Source organism: Eurypyga helias, unplaced genomic scaffold, assembly GCF_000690775.1.
Source record: "Eurypyga helias isolate BGI_N326 unplaced genomic scaffold, ASM69077v1 scaffold33162, whole genome shotgun sequence".
Classification (NCBI taxonomy): domain Eukaryota; kingdom Metazoa; phylum Chordata; class Aves; order Eurypygiformes; family Eurypygidae; genus Eurypyga; species Eurypyga helias.
Window position 1 is genome coordinate 32984 of NW_010234981.1, and position 20716 is coordinate 53699.

Below are 20716 nucleotides of genomic sequence, written 5' to 3' on the forward strand. Positions count from 1 at the left end.
ATCAAAACCTGTAGCAGAGAAATTCCAAACATGGTTCAGTGACTGGATAATGTATTTTGAAGATGACACTATGCTCGTGTATCTTTGGGAATAAAAATACTTACAAACCTTTATTTACACTTGTAGGCTTTTCAAAAACAAATGAGTGGAAACAGGTGAATCAACAAATATAGGAGTCACAGGTAATTTCTCCCAGACAAGCTTCACAAGTGCAGTTTGATCATGACCTACAACAGCCTTGTTAAGAGTCCGGGATCCAATATGGTGCAGAGGGAAACACTGCCAATTACATCAAACTGTGTGGGGCACACCAGTAATTTTAACAAAATAGACTTCAGGGATTAGGATGAGAATAAACTCAGCTTCACTTGTAGCCAAGAATAATTTAAATCTAGAGATAAAAGGTCAGTAGCATTAATCTAACCTCACACCTATGGATCTTAATACCCAAGTTTATCATTTATACTTCTATTTAAGAACTAGGCACTGGCATTTTTCTTCCCTATTCTGTTATCTGCTCAGAAAAAATCCATCATGAGAAACTTCAGCAAAAATCTTCCCTGACTAGAAGGTTTACAGGTATGCAATTAAGCTTACAAACCCTAAGCTTCACCCTTTTTTCTTAAGTCCCGTGATCTCTTCTGCATCCTGCTAGAAGTAGCTTGTCTTCTAATTACATTAAAATCCCCACTCTACTGAAATAACTGAATATGCACAGGCTGGACAAGTTTTAACAAGATGAGAAGGGGGTTTCACTAAAACCTAAAATTTTCTTCCAATGAAAGATTCAGGAGGTGATTCAGGAGGCACTCAGTTTCTCACGAGTCTGACACACAAATGACTTCTTTATGGTACTTGGGAAAAATGTCAGTAGAATACAATTCCAAAACTTCTGCTTCTATTCTTGCCACTTGAATAACTGCACAGCACATAGTAAACGATCTAAATTAACGTGACAATTAGGTTATTGGCTGAGTTTTGTTTTCTTATGTGACAGGTTTTACTCTTCTTACTCTACACTTAAATACCTTGCCACAAATCAACACGCTCACAGTCAGACACAACCTGTAGTTTAAGTGATGCTCAACCTACTGAGCTGCCAGAGAAGAAAATCAGGCCAATCTATATAATTTTAAACAATAGAGGAACTAGAAGAAAGAACAGTCTTGGGTGATGAGTTCACATTCATGTAGCTATTTGCCAAAAGGCTGTGCCAGCTTAGGCATGCTTCATTCCTTATATTCAGTCTTGTTTTAAGGAAGTAACAATTTGAGCAAATACAATGTAAACAGAGCCGGGTAGACTGCAATAGTAAAAGGACAATATCATTGATATAACAGGTTTAAGGCCAACTATTTATGACTTGAAATATATCTTACTTTTCCATGGCACTTAATACACTGAAAGCTAGCACTGGGTGACATTAAACAAGGGTATACATATTCGTATCATATGCTAGATATACATGTAGCTTCAGTTCCTAAAACAGAAAGTTCAAGTTTTCTTGCCCAAACAAAAATCAATCTGTGAAAGACCACCTGTGTTTTTCTATATTGGATAAAGTAGTATTACTGTTTGGATCAATTTAGTGCAAACTGACTTATGTCCAAAGACATACCATTCGTGATTTTTAGACACTACTTACCAAATGCCCCTATTTCTTTTAAAACACAACTACACCTCTTTTTGTCTTAAAAGAACAGCAAAACACTTGACAACTAGCATGCTGTTCTAGTCTACATTAACAAAACTTGCTGATATACAAATCATGTTTTGGTCATGCAGCACAGACCCATCCTCAAAATAACCCATCTCTTAATTCGATCAGTCTAGAAGAGCACAGTGCCGAATTTTAATTAGCAGGTCATCCTGGCCACTCCGTACTCCAAGCTGACAACAGCAGGCTCAGCTTTTGAGAACTCTGCCATAAGTTCACTGTAGCGGTTGTCTGCGGCGTTGCTGCCCTCTATAGTTCTTACGGCATCGTTCACGGGGATCAGGGGCTGCTCCTTCTTGAAGCACGGAGGGGTCTTCAGCGCCATGGGTGCAGGATGAACGGACTGCTGATGCTCCTTCACAAGGACTGCACCTGACTGCCCGTTTCTCCACTTTATTTTCTGGAATACAGAGAACAGTTACTAACAGCGAGCATGGCTGCTTTACAGGAAACATTCTGCTTTGGAAGGAACTGAATCCACTTCTTTAGCTGGCCAACTCAGCATCTGCAGAACCCTGCGCTACATACCCTAGGTTAGACATGCAACAGGGTTATTAAATGTTAGGGCATTCACTAAGACATTTTTCCCCATAGTTTACAGCAGAGGCTACAAGAACAGTATACTTAAACTTGCAACTGAGCAGAAAGCAGAAAGGTTGCCAGTCAGTGTCTGTAGAGAAGGAGAGGTTCTTCCAAGGTTTGCCCTTGTTTGCTTGCTATCAAGAGGGGAATGCTTTCTGGAGTACAGGCAGAAGACGACAGGCCTTGGCACCATTAGCAAGCAGGAAGCTCGCAGTAGACTACAAGTCTCTTAAACAGAGGGTAGTTTCATAGCTAAGCCCTTACGTCCTTCTAAAAATCTTCTAAAAGACTTTTCCTTTAGATCCGAAAAACAGCAGTACAGTTTGTTCAAATGCAGGAATACACTAAAAGATGTCAAGTAGAAGGCAGGATTGGAGGAAAGGACCTATCCTGCAAGCATTGAGCTAGGGAAGAGGAAAGATGTGGATCAACACTTCAGTTCTTCTGTTTTCATTGGTTGTTTGGATTAAAAAAAAAGAATCTCGCCCAGTAACTGGGAGCTTGAACAAGTTAACTGATTTTTTTCTTGAAGTGCTTGTGCTCAATTGAGAATGAGCCCAGATGACTTTGGTGTCTCGACACCAACTTTTTAAAGATTGCAGCAGCATGAAATCTTGACACAGACTTCCTAACAACTACATCTCTTCATCACTCAGGTGGGAAATGTGGGCCCAGGTGAGGTTAACACCTTGGAACAAATGGTCTAGCAAATTCAAAACCAAGACTTCACTTTACATCTTGCTTCAGCTTGCATTTTCATCTTGTTGCTTCAATTGTATAAAAAACTTTGGATATACAATTAAGATTTTAAACAGTTTACGATTAAGCAACCTGCATTCATTACACTACAGTAGGATCAGTTTAATAAAATATTTCCTCCTAGAAAAGCTGTACTTCCCCCTCCTTCTCCCCCAGCATTAACATACTAAAGCCAAGCTACCATTTCTAGCCATACAAAGTAGTTAAACTGATTATTAGAAAACCTGCGCATTTCTTAAAAGGTATCGTTCTGAAATTTCGGCACCGTAACTGACTATAATGAAGTACCAATTAAAAGCCACTGGTTAAGCCATACTAGGATAAAACGACATACACTGATCAGTCTTTCCTGCCTGTTTACAGTAGCACCTTGTAAAAGACATTTATACAAGTCTGGTTTCAGCCCTGTCTCCAAATATGCATCACAGTGTATGTGCCCCATAATTATGGTGACTTGGCATGCACCTGCACATGAAGTCAAAAGAAGGCCAATACTTACTGCTTCCATGTTAGTAGCTATAATGGAAATAAAACATTTTCAGTCTCTCTGGCTTAGCAACACAGCCGTAGCTATGATGGGTACCTGGTTATCCAGGGTAAGATGCACATAAATTCAGCCTACATCAATCAAGCCATCTTCAGTAATGCTTTGATAGTAGGAGCACTTTTACATAATACAGTTCATCAGTAAAGCAAAATAAATTGTGCTTAAGAGCAGAACACTGGCTGCACAGTCTGGCAGTCATCACTGAAGCACAGTGACAGTCAAAGCCGACATTACACAGAGTAAGTGCTAGGCCATCCAGCAGTGGCATTCACGTGAAAGGTAGCAGTGTTATTACAGACTACAAATGTGAAACTGAAGAACAAGTCACAGGTGCACACCCTTATTCTGTGATACTTACAGCTTCCAGTTCTTTAATATCTTCCTCCAGTTGTTTATTCTGTGCACTCATGTTCATTATAAGATTGAACACAGATTGCCTGGGATGCATACTTCGATCAAACTGATGGTACATATTTCTCCAAAACCTGCACGAAGCAGACAGTTTTAACTACACAGGATAAAGACAAAATTGAAGAAGAGATACTGTATATAATTTAAACTTACTTAAAATTGAATGATACTGTATTAGGCTCCAAAAGGGTTAGTTCTGGAGAAAAGTCTGGATTATACAGGGGATTCTGATATTTCTTTTGTTCATCCAGAAGGAATGGCCACAAGGAATAGGTCTTCTCTTTTAATCTTAAAGGAAGCAGAGGTCAAGGCACTGACTACACGCAAAAGACAGAAGCTGTTCAACTCAACATATTAAACTGATCTTAACTTTTTTTTTCCCCCAAGTAACCAGAAATCCTTCTAAATCTTGAATTAAAAGCTCTTAGTAAAATCAACTTCGTCCTGGCATACGCTAATGTTGGATACAACTGTCAGTTTTAGATGTATTACTGCTCATGCCATGCAAGTTTTGCTTAGTTGCAATGTTTTTACAAAACAGTTTGAGACAAAGGTACTGATGAAAACTTTACAGAAGTTCTCCAACTGGAAGGATTAGGATACATCATATAAATCCTTCTGACAGTAATTAGTCTCGAGCAGGATAGAATCTTACGGTTACCTAAAACTAGAGTGGGGGAGGGCATGAAGTGATACTTCCAAACTTAACTCTAGCTATTTTTAGGAGGGGGGTGAGGGGGAAGAGGGAAAGTGAAGGCTTCTTTCTAATTCTGGGAGAAAATCTCATTTTCCATGGAGAAAGACTGTCTTCAGTGTGCAAAAGCATGTGAAGCACTGCTGTTCCCTGATGCAAGTCATCATCATTTTCAGAACTACCAATCCTGTCTCTATTTCTATTCAGAGCCTAAAATGAAGAAGATTCACAGGAGTTCTTAGTCTGCTGAATAAACAAGAGACAATACATCTGCTTACTTTAGTTCTTCTCGCTCTTTTTGGCAGTTTCCAAGGAAGTTACCGAACTGGCATGAATGGACATGTTCATGGATCTGAAGAAGGAAGGCTTCGTTGTACTCAAAGGCCTGTGGAAACTGCTCAGTCAGATTCCACACACTTTCTAGAAACTGGGTGAACACTGGTGAGATCTCTTTGGGATCACCATCCAACTGACAACACCTGAAAAGATTCCATAAACAGATTGAAACTGGTTTAAGTAAAAAAAGGCTTAGCCACATTTGTTTTTAAATGACTGCACATGAATTTGACACTAGCTTTGTTTGGAGACTGAGCACCTAACTTTAAGAACTGGGGCGATTTTTGAATAGAAATAAGTCTATATTTAACCTCTTTTTCTAACTTGTAAGTAATCACACATCTGTATTCAGTACAGAAAAGCAACATAAGACAGTTAAGCTCCTTTGTGTCTATAATTTCCCCAGTCAACATTTGGAGTGTATCAGCTAAGCAGTACATAGCAGCAAAGCTATTGTCATGGCTGATAATAGGCAAATCAAGGATAAAAAACAGAACTCTCAACATATAGGATTTCTTAAGTTAGGTGTGACTTTATCATTAAAAGTAAACATAAATGTAAACTCAATTTTAAAGATATCAAAACTAAGTGTTTTACATTGCTTAAGTAGCTGAGGTATAGCTTTACATTGGGTTTGCACTGTCTGTGTATGTGCAGACCCAGCTGCAGTCAACAACACCGGAGTGAGGCACTACTACCACTTGAAATTTATGTCTATAATGTAAATCGATTATCCAATAGGTATATGAATAAATAGCAATACACAAAGTGCACTGTCTACTGACAACAGCTGACTCGTTGCAAAAAACTCTAGCAACACTGCAGTAGTTTAATGTCCACAAGCTGTCTTCTGCTTTTAAGAACACCTAGTTTAGTTTGCCGTATACATTTTACTGTATCCGAAGTGCTTACCTGTCAGAGAACTTGTGCCCAAAAGAGATCCAGTCTTTCTCTATCAAGACCTAGAGGGTTAAAAAAAAAAACCTCATGGAAAACATTACTGTCTTGCATCTACAGTAGTAACCACACAGTTCATCAATATATTGTATTTTAAATGACCTACAGTAGGAACAACTATTTGTCACTTTATACTTCCTTTATTTTCCTGGAAAATCCTTCATAAGAGATTCTCAAAGCACATTTCTAACACTAGTAGAAAGGTTTAGCAAGTGGACAATCAGGTAACTGCTGTTAAGCCAGGCTTGCTTTGAGCACACTCATGTTGTATGATGTTATAGATAGATTATCAACCAACTTGCAAAAAATCATGAAGTACAGGAAAAGCTTTAATATTGCATTCTTGCTATCATACTTTACATAAAACAACACAATATAGTCTTTGTAAATTTTATTGCTAGAAATTTGTTAATATCAACACTAGCCTGTTTTATCACTTCAGTCACAGTATCAAGGCACCAAAAGGAACACAGGACTGCCTGGTCATTGCAGAAGTTTTCCCAGAAATCTAATTGACAGTGAGGACTAAAAACCAAAAAGATTAAATTACTTCCCTAAACATTACACATATTTTCACTATTCACCAAAAATGAATCCTCTTAGTTCTGCCTCAACTTCACTTTTGTTGCTTGCAATATTTGTGGCACTTAGTTCTAACCAATATATGGAACTAGTTTTATGTACTATCTGTCAGGAGTTCCCATAACACCTTGTATTGCCACTGCAGAACACTGTTGATTTTCCTACTCTAAAATTTGGAATAGTCATATTGAAATTTCTACAGCAAGGAAGAGAAAGATGAAGAAATTTAGATTACTTAAATACCTTCATGTCTCTTTCACTGGGGGAGTTGTCATTTTCAGATTTTAATAATATTAATTTTGGGATAAGTGATAAGAGCACAGAGCTGCTATAATTTAGTACATCTACCATCTCACATAAAGTCCTTAGGAATCCGTATATGTCATAGATAAGCGGCTTTTTTGGATGCAAAAGATAATCATTGCAACATTTCTGAACAGTGCCTACAGCAATCCACTATTTGTATTTCAGACTTTTAGATTTTAAATAAATGGTTCTTCCCAGTAGCAAACAATTTCTAAAAGAAATATTTATCAGTGTACTGAAAATCTTGTTATATTTGTAACTACAAAAAAAAACCAAACCACACAGTATGTTTACACTGCTCCCTTTCCCACACAAACATTTTACATCCTTTATTTACCAAGGAACAACTCAACAACACAACAGCTTGCTTACCATGAATCCTTTGATTGTTCTGTAATAGGAATCTAGTAAAAGAGCTCCAAGAGAACAAACTTGGGAAGTCCTATCCCAGCCATCTGAGCAGTGCACCAATACGCTTGCACTCTCAACTGCTATTGCCTGTGAAACAGTTGGTTTAGTCAATGTTCTATTCCAGGCCAAAGTCAAAATTTAGTAAGTAAATACAAAACCTACATTTATCCCAAACCCACAGCACAGACCATTCTATTTAACAGAAAAGGACTAGGAAATACGAATTTTTAGCTGAAGCTAATACACATCCTGTTAGCCCAGCTATTTGAAGGTCATCTTTAGGAGAATCATCCACTCTTAACTGAAGTAACTCTTTGCTATTTCACCCAGTAAAACAAAGATCCATTTTTTCTCTTCACCCAGCCCCCCTCAGGTCAAGTCCTTGGATCCATAGGTGCCTGGCAAAGGCAACTGTTCTTCCAAATTCTTCATAGAGTCCCATTTCCTTGCCAAGTGAAGTCAGCACAGCCAGCTTGGCTCCTCTGCCATTAGTGCCCCCAGAGTTGTGATTTTCAGGGTACTCTACGTAACAGTTTGCTCCACCCACCTCCAAACTGTTTAAACCTTTCACAAATACCTAAAAGAACCAGGGAGCAGAAGAACCTCTTCATGTCCCAGTAAGGTTAGCAAACAGCATTCAAAAAATCCCAAAACATTAGGTGGCATATTTAACATCTCCAGTGATAAAGAAACGTGTAATACTTAAAATACTAATGCGTATCAGACGCATCTGTGTATGCTAAGCATCTACTTCCAAAAAGGTCAACTGGAGGATTTTAGACGTTACATAATATCAAGTATAATTTTACCTGACAGCAAGTCAACTTCCCATCAAATAACAAAGCGGCATGCAAGTTACCTTGGCTAGAAAGACAGCAGCATCCAGCACAGCTTTGATGTGACGCAGCCATCCAGAATTCTCCAAACCAGACAAGAAGTCATTGACAGACAAACCCTTCGTGCCACTGACTGAAAGAAACCAAGAGTTAGAAAGCCTTAAGCAGTTGCAGCTGCCTGTACCCTGCACTGGAGGAAGAGGAATAGTTGTATAGTGTTTCTAATGCCCTATGTTGTAAGTTGATTAGAAATCTTTCAGGAAACCACTACTCAAATGGTTGAGAGGGGTACTACAAAGTGTTCTCCATCCAAAATTAAACTCTCTAGAATTACAGTAACCATGAATGACAAGAGTAAGATCCTTGTCTTTTTGACAAACTAACCAGTGTATTTAGTTTGAATGTCATCCCCAGCACCCTTGCCTTGCCAAGGAAGGCAACGCAAATGCCAAAAGCTTACCATAAATAAAGAAAAATTGCAACTGCTAGTAGGAAGTAGCTGCATCCAGACAATATACACTGTTCAGAGTAGTCAGATGGCCAGAGTTTCATCACCTTCTCCTCTCTGATGAGCGCAGTACAAGGACATGGTGATGAACTGAAAACACTGAGACTTTATCTACCTCCAGACTTGACATACTACAATTCTGATTGATCTTTACCATTCTTCCCTAATATACTTTGATGCTGTAACAATAATGCCAATTGAGAGGGCAGGGAAGAACAAGCTAAAAGAAAGGCACCTTGCAGCTTAGCAGCAAGAGGTGTAGGGGTAGGCTTCAGTTTCTCACACAAACATCAATTCACATATGAGATAACCTGGTTCTTGTATGATTTTGAGGAGCAACTCATGCAGTTACATTACTGCCCAAACATGCCAAACTTCTGGAAATAAGAGAAATATTCGCTGGCTAATAAAGCTTCACCATGTGTGATTCTAAGAGAAGATACCCAAGGCCGCCATCTGCAAAAATACCTGCCCCTGTCACAGCAGGAGCCTAATTTCTACCAAGCTTTAACAGTTGGACTTGATGATCTTAAAGGCCTTTTCCAACCTAAACAATTCTGTGATACTAAGCTAGTGGGCCCAAAATGAAAAATAAAGAGGCTATGTAGCTGAGCGCTGTCAGTAGGGATATTCACACAGCAGCTGCAAACTAATCTTTGTCTCAGACTATGGGACAAAATGAGTCAATAGGGAAAATAGGAACAAAATTCACCAATTCATTCTGTGACACTTTCATGTTCAGTCAAGTCCCCTGCTGCAATGAAGTCTATAAACTCCTAAACCACTGCCTTGCAGAGCTTTCCTATATCTGTACAACATGTTCCTCAGCTTTCAGCCACACAAGTTTTGGTATACCCCCCCATTGCTCAGGAAGAGTCATAGTGCCAATTGCTGCTGAATGCTGTAGCAAAGACAGGCTCCCAGGTACGTACCACACGCACATTTTCTAAAGCCCATAGATGTTTGCGTCTACAGAACTATCTAGCAAACCACAGCACAATGAGGTAACAAAACATCAAGAAACCCCTGGATACAGGACCTAATTTTAAAGGTTAGTCTGTAAACATCAGTAAAAGCAGAAAAAGCTGTTCTAGTTTCCCCTGGTCTTTGAGAGGGTTAACAGTTTGACAAGACTTCTGCTTCTGAAAAGTCTAGCACATGGAAGAAATCAGCTGAGAACTACTCCACAACCAGTGGTTCCATACACCTGTTTGATCACAACAGCATGCAAACAGGTCCACCATTCTCTGGTAAAGAAACTAAAAATACTCACATATTTAGAAATACAAACAGCCACAGGGAAGGGATTGGACAGAAAAGGCAATGTCTACAAGCACTACACATGACTGCTCACCCCTTCATTCTGTAGCTTACAGTCTAAAGCACAAGCTTTCAGCTGGAAAATAAAACAGGCTCCCAAGCCCTCAGTTTGTTTTCACCCAGATACTGCTGTCAAAGTCTGCTTTTGATCAGAATTTTCAGATTGGGAGAAACATTCCACCACTTGTATTTCCCCCTTCTAGCTACGTTTTTATAAACCTAGGCAGAGATAAGAACACATACGTTGAGCCCAAACAATTGCTTTCCATTTCTGTGAATGAACACAGACATTTTTATACTACTCAGTGATGAAATAAAATTGCATTGACACTGTTTTGACACTTGCTGGGAAAAAAAAAAAAACCAAACCAAACACACCCACCAAACCACATTTCCAGTCCCTTATGGACCCTAAAAAGATCAAAGATGATTTATGGTAACACTAAGATGTTTAGATACTTCACAATAACTATCATTAACTACATTTAGATCCCATCATAAAAACTCGAGCCCTGCATACACGAGTGCCAAACCCCTAAACGTTCTGTTGCTTGATTGTCCATATACACACACCAGCAGCAATGCCTCAGGCAGCAGCTCAAGGGGTGACTATAACCGGCTGAAGCACATTTTAGGAAAGTTCTGTTTCACTGCATGCAAGGTACTTAGAAACCACCTGAACTGGAGATGAAGAACAGCCTGTAAGTCCCCCCAGCATGCTTCATGGTGTGGTCCCGTTACAAAAGGATGTTGGGAATGATTAAGCCTTAGATTCTGCTTGCAAATGGAATAGTTAGATTCTGAATGAAATCAGGCAGATAGACAAAGAGCCTAGGAACAGGACACATGCTGAAGAATGAGTAACAGTTTGCTATAAATAAACCTGAGGACAGTCCCAGTTACAATAGCTCTTGAACAAATGGGGTCATTGGTATCACATTCCCATTTGAGAACATTCAGTTCAGCATGTCAAGGGGAAGTTAGTACACAGAAGTTAAACAGCATTTTTGCTCATTTTAAATGATAAGCCATCTTCATAGCATTTAATTCCTGACCACCCCACTGATGGCACATTTCTACAGGGGTCTGAAGAGCAAATTATTGCATACCTCCCTAAACTTTAAGGGTCCTACACCTAAAGATGCTTCTACTTCTAGACTGGTATTCAGCAAAACTCCAGTGAATTATACAGACTGAACAGAGGTAGAACAGCTGTGTTAATTTACCCTACAACCTCATCTGGGAACAACTACAGACATTACTCATGATTTTGTTTCAGCCGAATTTAAATAAACCAGTCCTCTACACAAGGGAAAACTAAACCCAGTGAAGCGGTTCACTGTTCCCCTCCCTACAAACACTAAGATGCACCTACAAGCACAGAAATGGCTTACCAGGCCAAACAGCTCCAGTTTTGTACAGACTATATGCTGATTGTGAATTCTGTGGAACTAAGCACACCTTGAAAAATCAGTATTCAACATATCAAAACATACGTAGGCACACACACTATTTTGTTATTACACGTGTGTATACACACATGTACACTTGGAGAACACAGAAGTCTTTACCATAAACCACTGACACACTAACCATGTTCACCCAAGACATGCATACCAGTCAGTTAATATTCTTCAGGATAAACCCAATGAATGGAGTCACAGTTTAAAAAGGAAAGGTTTAAGGTAATTCATTACTATAGAGCACAGCAAACTGGTACTAAACATAGAGCTGGGGTAAAAACACAGGAATATCAATACAGTTTATGAGTTATTATTAGAGACTTCAGAAAAATGTTTATCCTGGTTTTTTATACATTACAGTACAGTTAGAACATACCTTCCAGAAGCTTTTGTAAGCTGGATCTCATTACATGAATATTTTCGATGCCAACAAACTGGAACCTAATGTTAGAGTAGTTGTCTTCATTCTCATAGCCCTTCCCAGCAGCTCTGTTTGCCATTGCATTAAGCTGAAAAAGAGCAAAATAAAACCACTGAAAAACAGTATTTGAACTAAAAATCTCAAATTAAGAAACAAGAGTCACACAATTTCAATTAAATACACACTACAAGAGAGCGCACACACTATCAACAGATTCTATTCAATTAACAGTTTGTGGAAAACACTTGAATGCTTTCAAGATAAGAAAGGTATGGTACATAAAAAGCAACAGGCAGTCTACATTTAGACCTGACATATCTGAATAATGCATTTAATAGCTTCTTATTCTCTCCTCTGTATTCCCACCAACAAACCTTTACTTTTTTTCCCCTGAACACTTCTGAACAGACCCTATAAAGCAATTAACCTAAAAAGGAAAGAGTAAGACCCAGACTTAACCATACATGTGCTTTCCAGGTATGCTAAAAGTGTCAGTTTAGGGGGTAAGAAGCTAAGAAATTGCTGCAGCTGTAACAAACCCCCACATCTGGCTCAATTTCAGCCTGTCAAACCGACCTATTGTTGAACCCTGCTCAAATTAAGTGCAGATCCTGCAGCGCAGGATTTTCAATCTGCATCCTTGTTTTCCAGCTCCAGTGTTGAGATTTGAGTGAAACGAATACCAATTTAAACACAGATGGGCCTCGAGAGTGAAAGTTACCCCACGCATTCCCACACAGGTCAAACACCCAACCTAATTCAATTTAATTAGACAGTGATGAAGTATGACATCACAACGCTACAACAGATTTTCCCGTACTTCTTCCTAGCTAAGACAGACAGCAATAGCAGTTTTCACTGAACATTTACACAGAACACTGTACTCCCTCCCATTCTAAAAGAAACCCAAAACCAGCTCACTATTTCATTAATTTAATTTCAAACCATGACAATGACTTGGGTCCCACTTAACTATGCTTTAAGTATATTTTTAAATGCACCTCCCCTCCCCAAAAGTTCACTAGCATATTCAGGGAATTCTAGCTGAGTCCTGAGAGGGGTTCAAGTTTTTAAGAAAGCAAGTAATTAAATGCATGTATACAGAGGTCTAACTGTACCTTTAAAGAACATTTTTCTCACGATGGAGTCAAAGGACTCCAAATTTTTCAGAATTACACTGTATCCCAGCACTCTAATGTTCAGGAAGAGAAGTTAGTCTGTACAACCTGAAGTACATACCTTCGGCCTGGTGTCCATGACATACATGTAGCGATTTGAAGGATTTGCTTTACTGATGGCTTGCAACATGTGTTCATCTTCCAGGCACCTGGCACTGAAACCCGAGAGAGGTTGACTGCATCTGCATATTGCAGCCTGACATAGAAAACAAAGAAAAAGTTAGCATCAGTTTAATACCTGCAGTTGAAATACCTTGCATAATTCTAAAGACACTGAAATAAATTGTTTCATCAGCAGATAACAGCACTAAATTGAAAAAAACCTTAAGTATTCCAACATTTCAAAGCACATCACTTGCAGACTTTCAAACACAGTACCTACAAATTAAATCTAAAGGTATATCAAAACATTGTTTTCAGGCTTATCTACATGGGCAAGGTTTACTTAATGGACTTTTTCTAAGTATACGAATTCCAGAAAAGTATAGGCTGGAAAAAATACACTTTAGGAAAGCAAGTTATTCTACTGGTAAGAAATGAATTATGGTTGGGTTTACTACTGCAAGTATGATTTTATTATTGCAAGTACAATATGTCATCATCTAACATTTTCCTCATGTCATTTTCAGTGTTCCCTTCTGAAATACAATATATAGAATGGAATCGGCCCAGCCCTAGAATGGAACCATAGAACGGTTTGAGTTGGAAGAGACCTTAAAGACCATCTAGTTCCAACCTCCCTGCCATGGGTAGGGACACCTTCCACTAGACCAGGTTGCTCAAAGCCTCATCCAGCCTGGCCTTGAACACTTCCAGGGATGGGGCATCCACAGCTTCTCTGGGCAACCTGTTCCAGTGCCTCACCACCCTCTCTGTGAAGAATTTCTTCCTGATATCTAATCTAACCTCCCTGCTTTCAATTTAAACCCATTACCCCTTGTCCTGTCACTACAGGCCCTTGTAAAAAGTCCCTCCCCAGCTTCCTTATCAGCCCCTTCAGGTACTGGAAGGTGCTAGAAGGTCTCCCTGGATCCTTCTCCAGGCTGAACAAGCCCAACTCCCTCAGCCTGTCCCCATAGCAGAGGTGCTCCAGCCCTCTGAGCATCTTCGTGGCCTCCCCTGGACTTGCTCCAACAGCTCCATGTCCTTATGTTGGGGGCCCCAGAACTGCGGGTGGGGTCTCACAAGAGCAGAGTAGAAGGGGAGAATCCCTTCCCTCAATCTGCTGTCCACACTTCTCCTGACACAGGCCCAGGATACGGTTGGCTTTCTGGGCTGCCAGCGCAGACTGCCGGCTCATGTCCAGCTTTTTATCCATCAGTACCCCCAGGTATCAGGTGCATCTTCCAAATAGTAATTATCTTCAAATGGATCTAGTAGCTGAACACTCCTCCTTCATAAATTCTTCAACTCGGCAAGGTGACAATCCCCTCTCTTCAAAGGTGTCTCCCAGCCAAGAGAGGCAGAAGCTGCTTCACACCACTCTCTACCAAACCCTGCAAAATCTTACTTCTCATCCTCAAGTTTTTTACTTTGCAAATTCCTCCTTAAAAGAACCAGTTCTATTCTTTTAGGAGGTTTTTTTTTTTATTTAGATTTTGCGGGCTTGGTTGTTATTGTTCGGCTGATTCTGTTTTTTTAACCTGTGTTTTGATAACAGATTTTATTCTTTATATATCATGGAAGACAGATCATTTGACAAAAAGCTATCTTCATTTATCTTAAGGTCGGTTTCTGGAAACTTTAAAGAGATTCGACTGATTATCAAGGATTATTTTTTAACTGGCTTAGCTTAATTCAGCATCCTATTAGGCACAACTGTAAGCACAGCTGACACTTATGAGGTATACCATTCTCATGCAAGTCACTGTACTTACCTCCTTACCTACCCTGACCTACTGCCAAGTATTGAGAAATACTTTTCAGCACATTTGCATTAAGAGGAAGACACACTATACCTCTTTATTTTTATGATAATAGGACAACACTGGCAATCTTCCTTTGCTTCTGAACTTGGAGCTACCAACAATTATGGGCTTGCTTGCAGTTCTAGGAACATAAAGTTCTCTAGGATAGGTTTCACAAATCTGAAAGACAGATGTACATAAAATTCTTCTTGTGTAAGGCCCAAAGTCCATACTAGTTTTATTGCATTCAATTTGAGAGACATCAGGTGAAATAAGAGAAAGGATAAACATTAACATGTTTCTCTATATACCTGTAAATAACTCAGAAGAGGAGACCAGCCACAGATAAAGTAGTACAAATTGGTACCCAAGTTTCATAACCAAGCACTGCTGGAAAGCACTGCCATACCGGCATTCACCTCTCGAGAACGCGATGTCAGTAGAAATGCTAAGAACGTGTTTCAAATAAAATACTGAAATTATTTCCCTCCTTTTTTGTATTTGAAGACCACAAAATAAAATTAAGCCTGATCTGTGAAGCAGCTGCACCACCACAGCCAGTCTCCCACAACCAACGTCGCAAATGCTCAAGTAGAATCCTTCTCAGGTAGGAGAGATAACAAAGCTGCAGAATTGCTGGGGCTGAGCTTCAAACGAGTCAGTCTACACTAGAAACAATCCCAAAGAACACACCCATCCATGCACACACACACTCTCAATGAGGCCTTAGAAAAAAACTTCCATTAGAAAGTTGTGAGACTGCACACTAATTAAGGAGTTAACTCTCTCCACCTTTAGGTTTTTGCGTATGCTGCAAGCCAAGAGATTTCTTAGTATTACTGTTTTCTACAGGACTAGAGTCAGGGGATAAAGCAGAAATGGATGCAGAGCAAAACATGTTTCCATTACAACACTTACCTTATAGTCACGATTTGCATCAGACAACTGCCAGTTTGCATTTGGCACTCCCATTCTCTTATATTCTTCTGCTAGATCAATAAGCTGCCAACCTTTGACCTGCTCGGATTCATTTTGCTTTGGATTATAGGAGAAGGCATATAGTTCTTCGTATTTTGCTAAAAGGCAATGAGTAAGACTATGAAATGCATTGTTCCCAAAAGGGTCTGTGTGGAGAAAGGTAGCACAGTTGACAAGTCTTGTGATTGCCCAAATTGCAGATAAAGCTTCAGGTTTCAAGATTCTCAGAAACAAGACCAAATAGATACTTGACGCTCTTGAAATATGTATTCTGCAACTATCATACTGGTAACTGACACAATTACAGATTATTCAGTTAAAGGTAGGTTATGGGAGTTTTCCTGAGCATGCTTGACCCATTTCAGACAGCACATTTCTAAAGCCATAAGGGCAAAGCAGAAGTCACAAGATGAAGACTGGCAAAATTAAATAAGACAAAAGGAAGAAGTATTAGAAGATTTCACAAGAGCTAGAAGAACATATTTTGGAAGAACAGAAACTTATGTCTACTGACCTTTAAAAGCAGTAAGTTTTAAAGTTTCCTTTAGAGCAATAAAAGCTTTCAAAATATTTTATGTTTTTTCCCAATACACTATTCACACACCACAGATGTGAACATTTTACATTGGTCTAAACACAAAACAGAAAATGCAGAAGACCATACCAGGTGACAGAAGTCTCTTGCTAAGCTGAATTGGTAGTACTATTTTAGCATGAAAACTTCAGCTTTCTTTTGGAAAGTGCATGAAATCAGTAACAAGTTAGTATTTGCTTAGTAGCGTTTTATCTATGGAACACACCAATAAAGAAAGACTATATGCATTTATTTTCACAATTCCAGGGATAGCATTAGAAATGCAAAAACACACAGGAATCTCACATTCCATTAGTGACCTACAAAAGCCAGACAACACATCTTCTGAATTTGTATGCCAATTAATACTTAATCATAAAAATTCTTTTACATACCAAATCCATTTAGAATACTTACATAACACACAGTTTAAAAAAATTATATCTATATATATATATGCCAAGCATTCCCACCCGTCAGCCCCTCCAACTTGTTATCCAGGCACATACTGCAAAGCCTTGTACAATTAAAAGTATTACCTGTTCTTGACAACTGAAGCAGAGAGTTATAAATGTCATGACAATCTCTCTCTCTAGGAACAACAAAGTGAACAATCCTAAAGTTCTTGCACTGTATGACAAGAGGGCAGCCAGAAGTAGTCAAGGGAAGCTTTTCCACTGCAGCAATGTGATGATGTAGTATCTGTGGCATACAAGAAGTCACAGCGTAAGCATGCTGATGAAAAATGAGAACAGCGTACTATTTACAAACACTAAGACACATTATTAAGCGATGTTGAATATGGATTTTAACCAATTTTGTCAATCAATTATAAAAATAAATAAATTTAGAAGACATCCAAGACTGGTATTTTGGTCAAGGCACTATAATTCGTCAAAATTTATTATTCTCTGTCCTCATATTTTGAGGTGTTACCTAATATTTTTAAGTGGCAGTAAATATTCTGCTAAAGGCAATTAGAAAAAACAATTAAAAAGCAAAACACCACTGAGTTTGTTCAGTCCTCTTCTATAACTTTGCTAACTCACACACATCTAATTAGGTGGTGGCCAAATAGGCTATTTGCCTTTTTTTTTTTAAAGTATCTACAGGAACACACATCAGCATTATCAGGCAAAATAAAGCCAATCAGGGAACTCAACATATAAATTATACAAAAGATGCTGAAGATTTTAGAATTCCAGCATTCAATATCTATGGAATGAACAGGAGATAAGAAAACATCCCTCGTATTACACATTGCACTGCACAGATAAGAAAATCTCACCTAAATGCCTTTCAACCACTCTGACAAAAGACTGTCAGAGTAATGGATGTACAAAAGCCCTCCACAGATTCACCTGGGTGGGAAATCTACACAAAATTTAGGAAAATACATGGGAAAGTAACAGCTGTTCAGTCATGTGAAGAAAGCCACAAGTACATTACCTCAACTGAACAAGATGTTCTTGATAGAATTTCAATTACCTCACTGAAGCAATCATTTCCTCTTAAATATTGATCTGAATTAGACAGGCATCTGCGAACCGTGCTGCCAAATACACATTTACAAAGAGACTATATCTTGGAGAAATTATCACAATTATACTTGGTACTTGCATTATCATCACAGAAATGCAATACTCACGGTATATGTTCAATTTCCCCAAAATGAAACCTTTGAATGCAGCACACAGGGAGTGCAAGTACTGCTTCTGAATCATGTTCACCCCAATAGCCCCTTTTGTATGAAAGGATAACAGTTTGGTTTGTACAAAACTGTACACTGTATCCAAGAACAAAGCACGGAAAAATAACTTTTCTAGAAAGCACAGTGAGGCATCTACTCAGATAACCAGGATACAGAATTAAGGGTAATCCAGAAAAATACAGAAAGTTAACCACAGCTAGGGAAATGAGATTTCATCGTGGAGGATGACAGACTTAAGGCACTGAACTCTGTTAGGAAGTAGGGCTACAGCAGAAGCCAGAACTTGATGCCCACAAGTGTACCATCAGAGCACTGAGCAGAAACACTAATGGGAATTACGGTACTAGCCAGTTTTGACCTGGTCTAGTGGAAGGTGTCCCTGCCCATGGCAGGGGGGTTGGAACTAGATGATCTTTAAGGTCCCTTCCAACCCAAACTATTCCATGATTGTACAACACTGGTAGTGGTCACCAAGAAGCTGCAGCCCCTGCTGAATTCTTTTATTCTAGAGATGAAGACTTAGGAAGAAACAGCTCCTTACCACTCCAAAAAAAGGGCATGGGATCTTCAGTATTTCACCAGAGCCTCAATTTTTGGATTTTGCCATCTCATTTAACCTAAGCAGGCTCTAAATACAAGTAAGTTATCACAGAAATTTTACACCTGATGCTTAAACTGTCTAGCATTCTCCCATTCCTGACTCTGAATTGCTGTGCAAGTCAGTTCTTAAAGGAAAGCACCACAGAGTCACTCAGGAATAAAAGTGAAGGTTATGGAATAAATTACAGCAGCTTGAAGAAAAGTGAACGTTTTCCACACCACCTGATTTCAAGTGTCATGCAAGTGTACACTCTGAAAATCATTAACTTCTTACGATCCCATGAACAAGGGGAGCGCAGAGAACAGCTTATAACTTAGATGAACATTTTAGTGAACAAATTCGACCTTAGATCAGCAAGAACAAATGCATCTTGTGGTTTTGAGCCACAAGCATTAATTATCCTTACCCACGTCTCTCTCTGGCTTGAATCTATGAATAACAGATGAGTTGCTGTAAGGTATAGCGTTCCCGTCAGTGACTTATTGCTCGTGCTGAACCTATCGAGTAATTTCACTTGCTCTACCTGCAAGAAAAGAGGGGAGGGGGAGAAACACTTAATTTTGGGTTTGGGTTTTTTTTTTCCAGAGAGCAAAATTCTAACTTTGCAAGAGCCCTGTCAGTTTGTGCAATAATTCTGAAAATGGTAGAAAGCATAACACAGCACACAAGGCTATTCAGGCCAAACTATTAAGAACACAATAGTCGTCACATAAGCTTGGAGAAAACTGACTAATTAAAACATCCTGTTTCAAAACAAAAGCGCATAACATAGGCACAATGGTAGGCTCATTGGAATACGGACCCCACTTACATAAGTACTATGGTTATTTACTAGTAAAAGACACCAGGATATCTAGTTTTAAAAAAAATAAAAATAATTAAGAACAATTAATTACTAAGCTTTTAGGGTGCTTCCCCAAAGTAGCGCAAACACACAATTTCCTGTTATTGAGATGCCAGCACTGAATTAACAGCTGATCTCAGCAACATGCTTCATCAGCTGTCTGCAGACTCAAAGCTATAAAGATTAGGCCCTTCAGACTTGAATTTTAGGTATCTACTGTCTTTTATATCATCCCCAACTTCAAAAATCAAGACTATCATAACCTTGCGTCACAGTCAAAATAGATTCTAATGAAGTGTCAGCATTATACTAATAATTGTAACAAACTCTTAGAAATTAATGGACTGAGCAGGCATTGAAGCAGACATTTCAAGCTTGAGCCTTGCAAGGGCAAATTTCTCCTCCCAGTATTCCATCAACATTGTTATCTTAATGCTATGGCAAACATGTCCAAAGAAGGGGATTTCCAGATAGCCTGTATTTCATCGGCTGCTCATAACCTCACAGGCTCCACAGTTTGCTTTATTTGAAGCAAACATTGCATGAGTCTGTGTGCAACAGCAGGAAAGGAGCGTGGCGAACAACAGCTTACCTCCACGCGCTCTATTTCTCGGCAGCACCGTCTCATTAACGCCAAGTTAAAGCTCTTGCGCTTGCTGCTACTGCCATTAAATGCATGGCAGAACTCCAAAAACTTGACACCAGCAAGACGAGCACCCAGATGAAGTGACAGAGAACCCACATCTACTGTGCTGATGTTAGGGCATTTTGAATTCATATGTACAAGCTTATTTATCTACTAAAAGCACGTCTAAAAAACTAAAAAGTGTCTTTTCAATTCAGATATTCCTTGTAATGTAACAAGGCTTAATTTTGTGTTTGAAAGTTAGAAAAGCCATTTAATGCATACAAAGCAGAATGGAGGAAATACAAATACCTACTAAAAGCCAGCACTACTACGATATTCTAGATTTCGGTTTAGAAAGCAAAAAAATTGGAAGCTACACACATTAGTAGCTCAAAATACACGATGCTGTAAGCAGTAAGGTATCAGTGCTCAGATAGAGAGAGGC

At 39.1% G+C, this 20716-nt stretch overlaps 1 protein-coding gene across 1 annotated transcript; it reads right to left on the reverse strand.

Annotated features, from left to right (window-relative positions):
• Positions 1 to 1691: 1691 nt before the first annotated feature.
• Positions 1692 to 20421, reverse strand: MTMR6 (myotubularin related protein 6). Its single transcript, XM_010146600.1, has 14 exons — positions 20236 to 20421; positions 19206 to 19322; positions 17027 to 17189; positions 15854 to 16011; positions 14987 to 15115; positions 13090 to 13224; positions 11806 to 11938; positions 8162 to 8271; positions 7264 to 7389; positions 5959 to 6008; positions 4989 to 5189; positions 4170 to 4304; positions 3964 to 4090; positions 1692 to 2117 (listed from the first exon to the last, which is right to left on the reverse strand). Exons 1-14 carry the CDS (start codon positions 20419 to 20421, stop codon positions 1857 to 1859), a joined length of 2031 nt encoding a protein of 676 aa, XP_010144902.1. The 3' UTR covers positions 1692 to 1856.
• Between the last annotated feature and the right edge of the window lie 295 nt (positions 20422 to 20716).

Excerpts from the sequence above, each read along its gene's own strand:
- MTMR6 (XM_010146600.1), bottom strand. The coding sequence starts at position 20,421 with ATGAATTCAAAATGCCCTAACATCAGCACAGTAGATGTGGGTTCTCTG. Across the intron at positions 8,272-11,805 it reads CTTACAAAAGCTTCTGGAAG|TCAGTGGCACGAAGGGTTTG; the intron begins GTATGTTCTAAC and ends GGTTTCTTTCAG. Across the intron at positions 5,190-5,958 it reads GGGCACAAGTTCTCTGACAG|GTGTTGTCAGTTGGATGGTG; the intron begins GTAAGCACTTCG and ends GAATCTTTTCAG.